The sequence below is a fragment of the Puntigrus tetrazona genome, chromosome 7, assembly GCF_018831695.1.
Source record: "Puntigrus tetrazona isolate hp1 chromosome 7, ASM1883169v1, whole genome shotgun sequence".
Classification (NCBI taxonomy): domain Eukaryota; kingdom Metazoa; phylum Chordata; class Actinopteri; order Cypriniformes; family Cyprinidae; genus Puntigrus; species Puntigrus tetrazona.
In genome coordinates, this window is record NC_056705.1 from 132,653 (window position 1) to 147,873 (window position 15,221).

General features: G+C 39.4%; 1 protein-coding gene across 1 annotated transcript in view; it reads left to right on the forward strand.

Moving 5' to 3' along the window:
• LOC122348806 (fibroblast growth factor 11-like) overlaps positions 1–15,221 on the forward strand; it is a 47,984-nt gene that overhangs the window by 12,457 nt on the left and 20,306 nt on the right. Inside the window, 1 exon segment of the mRNA XM_043244676.1 lies at positions 11,155–11,265. Coding sequence (XP_043100611.1) covers positions 11,155–11,265 — 111 coding nt within the window.

The following is a 15,221-nucleotide window of genomic DNA, read 5'->3' on the forward strand; positions in this document are numbered from 1 at the left end:
AGCATAGCACGCCTCACTATTCAGGAACAAGATTTGTGAAGCTTTGTGGGAGTTTAAAAATCTTAAGTCACCCCTTTTCACATCTGTTTGGTTTTATCTTACAGACGTAAAGAGTGTTGCGGTAAGCAATATAGTTTCAGATGTCTATGTCAGTTTTCTGATCCTTCTAATTATAATTAAGTTACTGGTCACACTTTAGTTTGGAAACCAATTCTCACTGTTGACTACACCTTTTACCTCAATAAACCACTAATGAATTGTTAGTAAGGTAGTTGTTAGGTATAGGTATGGGGTAGGATTAAGGGATCTAAAATATAGTCATGCCGAATAAGCCATTGATATGTGCTTTATAAGTATTAATAAACAGCCAGCATGCTAGTAATATGCAAGCCACTAGTTAATTGCTCCATAAAACTGAAGTGTTACCAAAAAACTGACATTAAATGCTGCTAAATAGCATCAAACAGCATTGGCATACTTCTTTATGTACTTACAGTGAGTCTAGTCATCCTCTTTAGCCATGATTATTTACACTTATACATATTCATGTGCTTGTTTATATTCAGGCCCTGCTGAACTCTAGAATAGCTTAGAGTTTGTCAGCTTTGAATGGGAACCCTATCCCAGCCTCCACTTGTCCTCTCATTCACCATTAGCTCTTTTCAAGGTCACTGGCTGTATGGTAAACACAGCGTCTGAAATATAAATGACTTTTTTACTGCAGGTCACACTGCCATTGTTCCTAATATGTTCTTAAGCTTTGATTTGCCATATAAATGTTAAATGGCAGTCAAGGGAGGAAGCGGAAGATGTATTAGTGTGTGCTTGTGGAAGGGTTAGCATAGCGTGTCACTGCCCTGTGTAGGGCAACAATGTTGGTGTTGGCAGTCAAGTGGAAAAATGAAAGAATGAAGCTTTGGGTCAAATAAATGGTGATGGGGAGAGAAAAGTGTCCTTTACATTCTTAGATGTTTAAACCACTTAATTGTATTTGGTTAAATTGAGAAGAAAATGTAATTTAGATTATATCTCGAAATATTTGTTTGTATTATCCCTTTGGCAAGTAGTTTTATGAAAGGAAGTGGAAATTAAATTAAATAGAAAGCTGTTTAATGCATCCTTGCTAAACCAAATAAATTTAAATTAAAAATGTAAAAGACAATTTTAAAAATCACACTTTTATTTTGGATTTCATTGGACAGGGAGCATTTAGAGTTATTGAAAAATGTTCAGGACACCATCACAAGTAAAATACAGAATATTGATTAGTAGAAATAATTCTTAATCTATTTTAATGACTTTGTATAGGAAGGTTTACAGTGAATAACAGAGATGAACAACAAGGGTCTGTTTATTCCTATGCTACCAGCTGAAAAATACTTTATGAACTAAAGCTACATAAAATTCTCCACTCCTAAATTATCTTGAAGAGCTAGGGCATGTTGTTAATAATATTGAAAATCTACCTTTTTCTTTCACTGAAAAAGCACTTTTTTTGCCCACTCTAACTAAATCCTCTGGGATAGAGTCAGGCAATTAGTTGTGTTTTGTCCAGAATTCCAAGACTGTAATTATTTCATTGATAAGCCTCATTATCATTACATACAGTCAGGAGCCAGCCTTTAAGAAGCTGCCAGGCATTTTCTAAGGGGGTTTCAGATCCCTCAAGGATACACTTAAGGAAAGCCCTTCCCCGTGTAGTCTGGAGAGATTTGTGTGTGGAATACCTGGCAACCCAGATTCCGATTACCGCAGTGAATCAATGCAAACGTGGCAGCAATGAATGAATCACCTTTGAGGAGAGTGTGAATGAGAGCGAGAGAGATAGAGGATGGTGGTCACAGGGGGAAGCCTCTGTAAGTGTGTGTGTGTGTGTTTGTGTGTCTGCAGTCTCTGCAGGGTGTGTTCTCATCATGTCTAAATGAGAACAAGTAGTGTACATAAAAGCAATGCCGACGCATCACAATGTTAAACATGAATCACATCTTCATGTGATAACAGATTCATCAAGAGTGATCCAATTAAGTAATGATGTCCTTACCTTCTCACACATCACACATACATATATTACTGTATGTCATCTATAGCAATGCAGCTTGTCCTGAAGATTGATTTTATTCAGAGATAGATTTGAGTGTGTCAGTTTTTGTTGATTTCCCTCCATTGCATCAGCATGTTAATTTTTATAAGACTTAATTGATAACTTTGTCTACATTTTATGTATTAAATTATGTAATATGTCATATCAATGACTTGTTTGCGTTGTTGTACATCACAATTGCGGTAATTGCAATAAATTAACTTGTGGCTGAACAAACGAGTGAAAGGAGGATAACGTGTGTTGTATTCAGGCCGGGACCAAGGAGAAGAATAAGGAACAGATTAGATTAATTAAGGACTATTGACTCGTGAGATTAGGCTGAGGGAGTATGGTGTGTAAGATATGATTACAGACTGACCTGCAGTGAGAAAGCAAAGGTCAAGATGAGCAGATGACCTCAGGGGAAAAAGGACAAGGAGTGTGAAGGGTAAAAGATATTAAAGGTCAGGAGACTGGTTTTGTTGTGTTTTTTGTTATAATTTCCTTTAAAAATATATAAAATTTCTTGTATAAAAAAATTGTACATTTCTAAAGAAAAAAGTTAAAAAAAGTGACACAACTTTTCTATTTTACTACATTTTAAAATATTATTACATTTAATTTACTGTAATATACTGTAAAGTCTTTACTTTCACTTTTCATCAATTTAATGCATTTTAGTAGCGCAAGTAATAAAATATGCTGACTCTAAACCTGTGAATGGTACACTATAGAATGTCATAATATCTTTTTTTTAAGGATATAAACAACAGCACATAAACCTCTACCCTGACTTATATTCAATACATAGTCTTTTATATCATTATTTTTTCTTCCTAAATGTTTAAGGATAATTAAAAAGGCTACCTTATGGTGGTGTGGTAAATCCCTGGCATACTTTCTTGTACAAACTTTACGAACCGCTGCATGTATTTTTTGAGGTTTGTGAGTTGTGATTGAGTGTATGTGCTGAGGTTCTTCTTCAGTGATGGTTGTCCAGTGCCGGTGAAGTAGCAGAAGGGGGCCAGACCGCTTTGGGTCTCCTGTCGACGTGGTGATGCTGGCTGCTTGGGATGATGTCGTCGCATTCTGACATCTCCGGCTGCCTGCCCAGCATGTCGTGAGCAAGTCCTAATTTGGAGCGTCAGAATTAATCCATACGCAAAATCATTAGAGCGGAACATTTTGCACAACTAAACTCTAAAGCAACAACACGCATGCACATTTCCTGCTGAGCACACCTGAAGAATACGTCAAATTGTGCCGCTTATTAAAACGAATCTGTTTAACTTAAATTGTAGCTGGAGGGTTTGAGATGTGCTTTCCCGTGCTTTACCATGGCTCAGGAAACAACCACCCTAGAAACTCCCCCAGAACTCCAAAATCATGCACAAAACACAAAATCACATTGTGGCGGGACATTTTGCACAGGCAGGTTCTTTAGATTTTTAAATCGATCTTTACACTAAAAAAAGGATCGATTCTTTTAAGAATTGATCAAGATAGATCGAAAGCTTCTTTGTAACCTTTATTTTTAAGAGTGTTGTAACTCTAACAGTGTTCAGAATACATTTAAAAGTGATATTTTTATAATCTTTGCAAATGTGTATAATGGAATGCTCCCTTAAAGGGTTACTTCACCACAAAATTCAAATTTGGTAACACTTTTTATAATAGATAACACTTTAAACTACAACTTTCCCCTCGATAATTTTTTAATTTGCTGCTTATTAATAATTAGTAAAGTAGTTGTTAACTTTATGTATTTGGTAGGATTAGGGATGTAGAATAAGGTCATTAATATGTGCTTAATTAGCACTAATAAATGGCTAATATTGACTGATATATGACTGTCCCATTGACTGCCAAGTAAATACCACCGTCAAGTGAAATGTATGAAAGTCTTGATCAGAATAGTCCATCTGCCATCACTGGTTGTCAAGCCCCCCTAAATATCTTATATTGTTTTCCAAAGACAAACAAAGTGATTAATGACAAAATATGAATTTTAGAGTGGAGTAAACTTTAACACACAACAATTAAAATGAACGCTATTTAACAGTTCAGTATAACGTCAGGGTATATACAGAAATATATGAACACTAGTAAACATTATTAAAACGTACTTTTGTTAACTGGGTGCGAACATTCAGAAAATGTGAAATCTAGTCTAAAAACTGGCGTTTTTAAGTGTTTATCCCTGGATTACAGGCAAGACATGTTAGTCAACCTGAAATAGTATTGCTGCATGTGAATGAAGGCCTGAGTAAATGAAAGTGAAGGGAGGAACAAATACGCAGGCTGGCTGTTTTCTTGCTTTTATGACTTCTGACATCACCGACAGCGAGAGAGAGAGAGAGAGAGAGAGAGAGAGAGAGAGAGAGAGAGAGAGAGCGAGAGCGGGAGTGGCAGAGACGAAGAAGAACACCTGATTAGCATTGTGTTCATGTCCCACTGCCGTGACTCTGAATGGCTGCGTGAGAGCAAAAGAACATGGGCGAGAAGGGAGGAGAAGGACAGAGCGAGGGAAAGAGCAAGCTCAGCACTTTCCAGAGGCCAGGGCAGAGGAAAGAAGAGAGGCTGGTGGACCTGGGCAGAGAAAGAAAGCAGACACAGGGACACATACACACACTTCTCACAGGCTAATTGCTTCCTTCTCTTTTCATCTCTCTCTCTGTTTTCCGACTCTTTGGGTGAGGTTAATACAGTAGGATGGTAGTGTCAGGAACAACTGTCCTTCTATAGGTAAACTCGGTCTCGGTCTCTATGTCTGTGTCTCAGAGGTTAACAATAGAACAATACCTCATGACAGAATAGAGCAAGACTCCTTACAACACACTCTCTGGGGCACACTATTTTTTAAAGGGTAAAACAAGTGATATATGATGTGTGTGTGTGTGTGTGTGTGTGTGTGTGTGTGTGTGTGTGTGTGTGTGTGTGTGTGTGTGTGTGTGTGTGTATATATATATATATATATATATATATATATAATCCTGTGGTAATTAAATTTAATTTGTACAAAGCATTTACATTATTTATGTTTAATATCTATTCATCTTTCTATATCTATTAATAAATGTAGAATTTTAGTCTAGGTCATTGATAATTATTAATTAAGAAATACTTAATATAGGTCATATATCATTCCAAAATAATGTTTATAAACTGTAGTAGGGTTCAGTGTCAGTAATCATTTTAATTAGCAAGCACGTTAAATTGACCTTTTGATCAAAAGTGAAGATTGTTACAAAAGATTTAAGCTTTACCAACTGAATACGTTTCAAATCATTTTATTTGGAAGCTACATTCAAGCTAAAAAACTGAGGGCATTTGAAATGCCCTTTTCCGTCTAAATTATCTAACATTAGAGGAAAAAGTGGAAAGTAATGCACATGCACACACAGCAGACTGTCTCAGACGTGAGATGTGTGTGCATGCAGCGGTAATGGTCATTAACTAATGCATGGTGGGAGTGTGTAAGGCAAAGAGAGCTCTGGGTCAGAAGGCACTGACGCAAATACTCACACCAGACCAGCCCTCTATCATCACATCATCTGTCTCTGTCACGCTGCGTGCCAGCATGACCACACACACATACACAAAAAGCCATTGCAGTTACACAAGCAACAGAGTGCTGGTTTGGAAACCTTCCGTAGCATCTACAGTAATGTATAAAGCACAAGTGGCGCAAGGAAACATGGAGATATCTGGGTTGTTGTGTCCTGAGGTGAATGTTCAGCCTTTTGCCTAAGGATATAGCGAAAGAGAGATGAAAAGATTCCTGGATTAGTTTTGTTATGCCCGGTTCACACTGGCAGTGATTTTATCGTTGGAGGTCGCCAAGTCGCTGTTGGTCACTAGTTTGTTTTTGTAGATTTGGATGGATGCCCAAACATGATTGGTGGGCTGTGTAACGAAAGTGTTGAGAATCCGATGGCTAAGAAGCACAAAGTTGTATTTTGGAATAGCTAAAAATGCGATCGAGGCATATATAAATACAGAATTGCATAATGCATGAATATAACTAGAATATCAACAATCTCTGACACAGTTTTCCACACATTTTTAAATCTACTGCTCTGTATAGACAGAGGCAAATCATTAAGAATGAAATCATGAAGTAAATGTTAGTTTTAAAACGGCAACATTTGTTTTCCTGCTTAAAATATTAACAGTATCATTCATCATCTTTTTTCTTTCATTCTTTTTTAGTGATGTCTTCTCTTTTTCTCTCATCTCCTTCTTGTGTTATTCTCACTTTGTTCTCTGGTGGCAACTGTTCTTCTTCTCCGTCTCTCCCTCTTCCCTGCATTCTCCCCCCCCCGCTATCAGCAGGCCTCAGACATGTCCCAGCTCATTTAGACACAAATCATTAAGCTTTACAGAGGAAAAAAGGCCCATTAGTCTGACTTTAATTAATCCCAAACTGCATATTCCTGTCTGTTGTGACCTCTGTGTGTGTATGAAAGTGTGTGGCTGTTTTTCTTGACATTGCCCTGCGTTGACATCTATTGACAGAAAGACTGATAGATAGAATGAATGAACAATTAAATCTCACAATGAATGGAAGGATATATGGAGATGGATATGGATGAATGATGGATAGAGATGGATGAATGGGGGGAAAAAAACAGTACAATGGTCAGTGATGGATGGATAGATAGTTGACAGATAGGTTTTAATAAATAGATAGATAGATAGATAGATAGATAGATAGATAGATAGATAGATAGATAGATAGATAGATAGATAGATAGATAGATAGATAGATAGATAGGTAGGTAGGTAGGTAGGTAGGTCTGTGTTTAGGTCAGTTGTTTGGTGAGAAATGTAAGAGTTGTCCCAGGGCAAGTGATTGATTGTCCAGCTAAATATTGTCATTACAGCCTTGGCTAGCACTGCCCCGCCCCTCTTCATTACTCACAGTCACATTAGGCCGCAGGGAGCGTCCACTGTAATTTTATGCACTTTAGCCCAATACGTCCTCTGAATATGAAGCATGCACTTGTACACTTTCACTCATGTTAGCTCGGCACAGACAATATTGTGCTTGACAAGTATGTTTTCGTAATATTATGCAAAACAAGAAGTAGTCTGTAGGTTGTTAATATGAAGAGGCAGTTCAGAGGAATCAGAATTATGTTTATATGATGATCTGATTTATGTGCTTTCAGTTTTGTTGAGTGGGACTGTTTTGTTGAATTTGAACTGTTTGTTGTATATAGATTCTGACCATTATACAGTGGAGTTGTTCATCTATTAGTAGTTCTGCTTTGCACATTTTTACTTTTAACAGTGCGCAACTTATTTGGTTGTTCCTGTCCTCATTGGTCATTATTAGTTAACTAGTTCCCACTTGTGTCAGTTCACCTGTTTTAATTTTCGCATGTCTTTATATGCATTCAGTTTTCCCTTATTCTGGGCAGAGGGTTAATGTTATGTAATGGTACATGTGTGTTGATGCTGTGTAATTTGGAATTAAAGGATATTTATGTTTGCTCATGCGTCGAGCACTCTTACTACAACCAGACCCCATGACTCAATGGACATTTGAACTCTTAATAGGATTTCTTACATTATTCTTCTTCCAGCTTTGCAATAACTACCATTCAGAAGTTTTTGGAAAGAGGTCTCTTGCTCACCAAGGCTGCATTTATTTGCTAAAAATACATATTGTGAAATATTGTTACACTGCAAAATGTTTTCTATTTCAGTTTATTTTAAAATATTGCTTATTTCTGTGATTGGTAGTATTCCTATGAATTTTCAGCATTTACTTACAGACTTCAGACACATTATCCTAAACCATTCTAATATGCTGATTTGGTGCTCAAGAAATATGGTTTATTTTTATTAGTCTTGAAAAACTGTGATAATTGTGTGTGTGTGTGTGTGTGTGTATCCATGCATGTGTGTGAGTTTACTTTACTTTTAATCCTTACTGATATTATTTGATTTTTTAAATAGTAACTTCAAAATGAAACTGTACTGATGAAATGGCATTTCTTTAAAAAAACAAAACAGACCTTTTATTTCTAAGGAACAGAGAAAGTAAATGACCATCAAAAACTATAAAACATGTGGCATTGAGTGGATTTCAAGAAAAGCAATTTTTAAAAACCCATGTTATGACCCCTTAAATGCGCTCACATGCTGGATAATAAATGCAGTTTTATTTTTCTTTGTATCTCTCTTCGTCTCTCTCCTCCCCCCTCTCCCTTTCTTTCCCAGAATGAAATATGGCAGTGCAAGAGCCAGACTTTTGTTAGGATCTGTTGTGCCTGAAAGCTTTATCGATGCTTTGCGTGAAGTATGAGAGTCTTCCTCTTTTATTTAGCGCGTGAATGTCTTCCAATAAAATAACCGTGTCATAACTTCTGCCCACTCTCTTGTTCCCCCCCCGTAACACTCGTTCACTTTCCTCTCCCCCTCGGGAAGGCGACGACTCCATCTTCAGCTGATTGGTTGATGTATGGTGTTATTCAGAGAGATGCAAAACCACATAACTCACCCTGACGGGGCTTATAGGAGAGATAGCGAGGCATAGGGGGGGGAAGGAGATCTCTAACCAGGTGATGTCCCCGGTGGGCCAAATGTGTCCGTGTAACTTGTGTTGAAGCCTGGGCTCTTGGCAGCCTGGCATCCCTGAGCGCACGCACTCAAACGCACATCAATATCACCCATCAGGAGTGCCCTTCACACCCTCTGTCCCCGGAGATGGGTTTTATGGTTATGCAGTGCAGACTGAAGACAGAGAGGGCTTGTGTATCAGCGCCGCTCTGTGTGTGGCTTTCAAAGCGTGTCACGGCAGCGCTACTAAAGAGGCTGACAAAGACGGATCTGCAGGGAATTTCCTACACAACCCGAATCAACCGAGTCAGAGGAGATGAAGGAAATGTGCCTTATCGCGTAGAATATGTGGGTTTAATCTGTGAATATCGTTACTTGCCTCTTTGCTTTGTGTGGAGCCTTTAATGCGAAAAGCGCACATATTTTCTTTCTCGGCTTCTGTGAGCAGTGATTTGTCTGTGGACTGTGGCGGTGGCAGCCAGACGCTGTGCCATGTAGCTGAATGTTAAAACTGTAGTTTGGCCCCTCAGGGCCTCACCTTCAGAACTGATCAATGGACACTAGCAAATAGAGGCCTGCGGAGAGAAAGACCAAACTATTTCTGCAGTGTTTTACATAGAGGGAGCGTTGAGAGGAAATGGGACAGTAAGTGAGCATTTAGGAAAAAGAGTGACAAAAAGAAAAAGATATCAATACGATATTGGGGTCGGTAAGATTTTTCTTAAATTAATAGTTCGCCCAAAAAATGAAAATTCTGTCATCATTTACTCACGTTCGATTAGTTCCAAATCTGTATGAATTTATTTGTTCTGGTGAACATTTTTTGGAAGAAAGTTTTGTAACCCGGCAGTTTTGGGTCACCGACTTCTGTAGTATTTTTCAGTGGTGACCCATAACAGCCTGGTTACAAACTTTTACTTTAAGCTCACTATAAGGCTGTGTTTATTTTATCAAAAATACAGTAAAAAGGGTAATATTTTTTCTATTTGAATACATTCTAAAATGTAATAAGTTTTTATTTTATTATATCTATTTTTGTGAATAGTTTTCTATCATATTGTCATTTAGAATATATATTATTTATAATTTTACTTTCTGTAGACTCTAGGCTGCTGCAACAATAGACATGTTACCTGTCATCTGTGCTTTTAATAGGGTTGCTTAATATTTAAAGAGCAGCCTGTGTTTACGCTTAAAATCCACCGCAAAAAGCTGTGTGTTATTTTTGTAGAAGTTTTGTTGAAGGTAGTTAGATAACACCATTTGCTCACATTTAAAATGCCTTTGCTTTTTACTTTATTCACATCAGATTTTCCGACACAGTGCGCTTTAAAGTTAATATTATTAATAATATTACAAATAAGATTTCTGTGCAAGTTTAGTTAGTCATTAAAGCAACTGTATGCACACCCATAGTGGTTGGTTTCCTATTGTAAAGCATGCGATTTTAATAAACATGCTTTAGCACAGTGACACCTCCTAATCTTCCATTAACAGTGTCCCACTTGTGTTGTTTTACACAGATCTCTAGCAGACTGCTTGGCACATCCCTTACCAGCTGTTATAGTTCATTTGATTATCTATCACCTCCCTTCTCCTTCAAAAACCCATAAAACCAGAATATATTTTATTTGTTCTTTTTAATTTGTCGTAACCTTTTTAAAGTGGAGCAGAGAGCACTCTATTAGCTGATGGCCCAAAATGTCCCTTAAAAAATAACTAGGGAAGTATCATGATACAGTGGTATCAGGTAGGCTACTCTTTGATATATAGTGCACCGTGCTACTGAATGATTATAACTATATTGTAATATAACATTTAAAAGGATAGTTCACGCACACAAATTTACTTTTTTGGACTTCCCTGCTTCTGCAGAAAACAAAGTATGTTCATTTGATTTGCTCCGACTTTGATGTATATTGTCAAAAAATATAATGTAAGTCGATGGAAATCTAAACAGCTTTTCTTCGAAATATCTTCTTTTGTGAACAATGATAAAAAAAATCATTTATTTTGGTGTGAACTATCACTTTAAGGTACTTCTCAATTGTATGCAGTTTTATGCAGTACATTTAAACAATTTTTCTGTTGTGCATCTCTTTCTACAATAAGTTTAGATAATGTTACGGCAGCTCACTGAACTCTTTTGTGTAGTTTGTTTTTTTGTTGCTGTAAAAAGGAGATAAAAGACAGAAGCCCTGAATGTTTTGTTCACTGCAGTCCATTGTCCAGTATAGACAGAAACAACGTCTTATCTTCCTTTTATTTGCTTTGTAAACATGGATACTTGTATTTGAGTTTGTTACAGTACAAGTCTTTTGAGGTAAACTGTAAAATTAAAAATATATTGACTGGTTTGTGCTTGTTAGTGTGTGTGTGTGTGTCTTCAGTCGTGCTGATATAACCTACACTGCTGTACCACCAGCATGTCTTCATGAAGCGCTGAGATTTTCTTTTCTAGCATAGGTACATGTCTGATGAAATGTTATCTCTCTTTTTCTCAGAGCCTCAGCTGAAAGGTATCGTCACACGTCTCTATTGTCGGCATGGCTTCTACCTGCAAATGTTACCCGATGGCACCTTGGACGGCACAAAGGACGAAAACAGCTCCTTCTGTAAGTGTGTTCTCAGAGATGTGTGTGTGCCTGTGCATGCGCTCAAATCTTTTTTGAACACGTTTTAAGAGCTTTAAAAAATCCTGTTAACCTTACCTGAACTCGCTATCACATTACAACCCACAGATTATAATGGGAAACAAACATCAAAGTGTGGCAGGTCTCTCTCTCTGCCTGTGTCTGTTCCTGTGGTGTATAATGCCTTGCCCTCCTCACAGCAGTATAAAGCAGCATCCGCCAGATATGTGCAATGTCCTTTTCACAGCATGTTCAGGAGATGTTTTTGTTCTGAGGTTGTTCTATCATACAGGAGAACATGGCTTGGGCTATCTATCTATCTATCTATCTATCTATCTATCTATCTATCTATCTATCTTACCTTCAAATATGAATTTAAGTTGTAGATTTAAAATCATTTAGGAACATCACTGACATTTGATTGCAGTTTTGGCATTTCGAAAATCTGAGCATAGTTAAAGATATTTTTGAGATGTCTTCTGAAACTCCAAAAGAAGCACATGTGAGATGACTCGGCTCTTTTTCTCCTAAGAAAACGCGTGAAGTGAGGGGCATCAGCAAAAGGTCTCAGTTTGCTCTTTGTTTAATTTCATTGCTGCAGAAGAGAATAATATATTAATGATATCTCATCTGCTGCTTTTCATTTTCTAATGTACCTAATGTTCCGGTCCTAATGTACAGTATGGGCTCTCCTAAAATACGCAGCACTCTCCTCATAAATTACATGTTCCCCTTGTGAGACGCATTTCTGAGCACAGCCAAACAGATGCCCTGTAATGTCTTTTTAATATGTGAACATAATAAACAAAACAAAACAGTCAAATCCCACAAGGTTTTTCCACTTTTTACTGCAGACGTCTTGAAATCCTTCCAGAGGCAAAACTGTTATGTCAGTGGATAAAAGGATTTTCGTAAGTGTTTCTATCCATAAATCTTGCATAAAAGTCATTTAACAGTGCCTTGTCGGCTAATTCAGTGCAGGTGAGGTGTGTGTCAGATATTGCGACTTTAACTGAGCAACGCACTTAAGTACATTTTCCTTCATTCTCTTACACATCTTCACTTCCTCTTTCTACCTCTATCATGTGTCTCCAACTCATTCCGGTTGTCTCTCGTCCTCGCCCTAACAACACACGCAGACGACAATGCACTCCTACTAACCTACGCTCTGTCCCTACATCCTCTACTACACCCCTATCTTTCTCTGTTGGTCTGTGGAATTGCCAGTCAGCGGTCAACAAAGCTGACTTCATTTCTGCTTTTTCTTTACATTCTTCACTCCACATTCTGGGATTGACGGAGACCTGGATTCGTCCAGAAGACTCAGCAACCCCAGCAGCTCTAGCCAACAATCACTCTTTCTCACACACCTCGTCAGGTTGGCCGGGTGGTGGCACTGGTCTGCTCATCCCAAACAATTGGAAATATTCAACCAACTCACTTGTATGTCATTACATCTCTTTTGAATTTCATGCTATCACAGTTACTACTCCGACAAAATTCCACATAGTGGTAATCTACCGCCCCTGGACATATTCTAGACACCTTCCTAGAGGAGCTGGATGGATTATTGTCATCTTTTACAGACGAAGGCACTCCACTCCTACTCTTCGGGGACTTCAACATTCATCTTGACAAACCTTACGCTACGCACTTCCATTCCCTTCTAGCTTCATTTGAGCTCAAACGCTCATCACGACAAGCACCCACAAATCAGGCAACCAGCTTGATTTAATTTACACACGCAGTTGTACTGCAGACACCATTTCAGTACAACCGCTTCACGTCTCTGACCATTTCCTTCTTACATTTCAACTGCATTTTCCTATCTCTGTGCAACCAACCCCTATACCGGTTACTTTCCGACGTAACCTTCGTTCCTTTCTCCCTCCCATCTCTCCTCTGCTGTGTCCTCCTCCCTTCCCTCACCTACCCATTTCTCTTCTTTGGATGTGAATACAGCTACAGATACCTTGTTCAGTGCTCTAACCTCCTGTCTAGACGACATCTGCCCTCTCTCCTCCAGGCCAGCACGGACTGCCACCTCTAGCCCCTGGTTGTCTGATGTTCTCCGTGAGCATCGGGTCAAACTCAGGGCAGCGGAGAGAAAGTGGCGCAAATCTAAAGATCTGACAGACCTGAGCAGGTATCAGACTTTGCTTTCTTCCTTCTCTGCCAAATCCGCACTGCCAAATCATCATATTTCCAAAACAAGATCAACAACACTTCAGACACACGTAAGCTCTTCAGATCATTTAACTCCCTGCTCTATCCCCTCCACCACCTCCCACCACCTCAATATCACCTGACGATTTTGCCACATTTTTACAAACAAAACAAAAGCGATCAGCAGCCAGTTCTCAGCCCCCAACGCACAACCCTCAACCAACCGCATCGACTACCGATTCCTCCACTTTCTCCTTCTGCTCCCTCACTGAGACAGAAGTATCCAAACTTCTCCTCTCCAGCCATCCAACAACATGTCCGCTAGACCCCATACCCTCTCATCTCCTGCAAGCAATCTCCCCCACTGTCTTGCCGGCACTCACGCACATCATCAACACATCTCTCCTCACAGGTACCTTCCCACAGCATTTAAGCAGGCTCGGGTAACCCCACTGCTCAAAAAGCCCACTTTAAACACTTCTCTTATTGATAACTACAGGCCAGTCTCTCTTCTTCCATTCATAGCGAAAACACTTGAAAGAGTGGTTTTCAACCAGGTATCACTGTTTCTTTTGAAAAACAACAAACTGGACCATAACCAATCAGGTTTCAGGTGCGGCCATTCAACTGAGACTGCGCTGCTCTCAGTCACGGAAGCCCTGCGGACTGCAAGAGCTCAATCCAAATCATCAGTTCTCATTCTGCTGGATCTATCCGCTGCTTTTGACACTGTGAATCATCAGATCCTGCTGTCTACCCTCTCATCACTGGGCATCTCTGGGATCCCACTTCGTTGGTTCGAATCCTATCTCACTGGTAGGTTTTTAGGGTGGCCTGGGGAGGAGATGTATCCACAGCACATCAACTGGTCACTGGGGTTCCTCAGGATCGGTTCTTGGTCCCCTCCTCTTCTCCATTTACACTACATCACTAGGCCCCATCATACAGGCTCACGGCTTCTCCTACCACTGCTACGCCCGATGACACACAGCTCTACCTCTCTTTTCATCCAGACGATCCAACGGTAGCTACTCGGATCTCGGGTTGCCTGGCGGACATCTCGACATGGATGCAAGAGTACCATCTACAGCTCAACCTGACAAAGACTGAGCTGCTTGTATTCCCTGCCACTCCAACTACACAGCATGACTTCACCATCCAGCTAGGTTCTTCGTCAATTACCCCATCATCCTCAGTCAGAAATCTTGGTGTAATCCTCGATGACCAACTTACCTTCAAAGATCACATTGCAAAGACTGCTCGATCCTGCAGGTTTGCACTACACAACATCAGAAAGATCAGGCCCTTTCTAACAGAGAAAGCTGCACAGCTACTTGTCCAGGCCCTTGTCATTTCTAGACTGGACTACTGCAATGCTCTTCTGGCTGGACTTCCATCGAACACAATAAAACCTCTACAAATGATTCAGAATGCAGCGGCACGGCTGGTATTCAATGAGCCCAAGAGAACCCATGTTACACCTCTCTTTATCTCCTTACATTGGCTACCGATTGCAGCTCGCATCAAGTTCAAGGCACTGATGCTTGCATATAGAACAACCACAGACTCGGCACCGGTCTACTTCCACTCACTATTACAAATCTACACACCCTCTAGAAGTCTGAGATCTGCTAGCGAGCGACGCCCTCATGGTACCATCTCAAAGAGGCTCAAAATCACTCTCCAGAACTTTCTCGTTCTCTGTTCCTGGCTGGTGGAACGATCTTCCGTACATATCCGGAATGCTGGATCTCTGTCAATCTTTAAGAAAC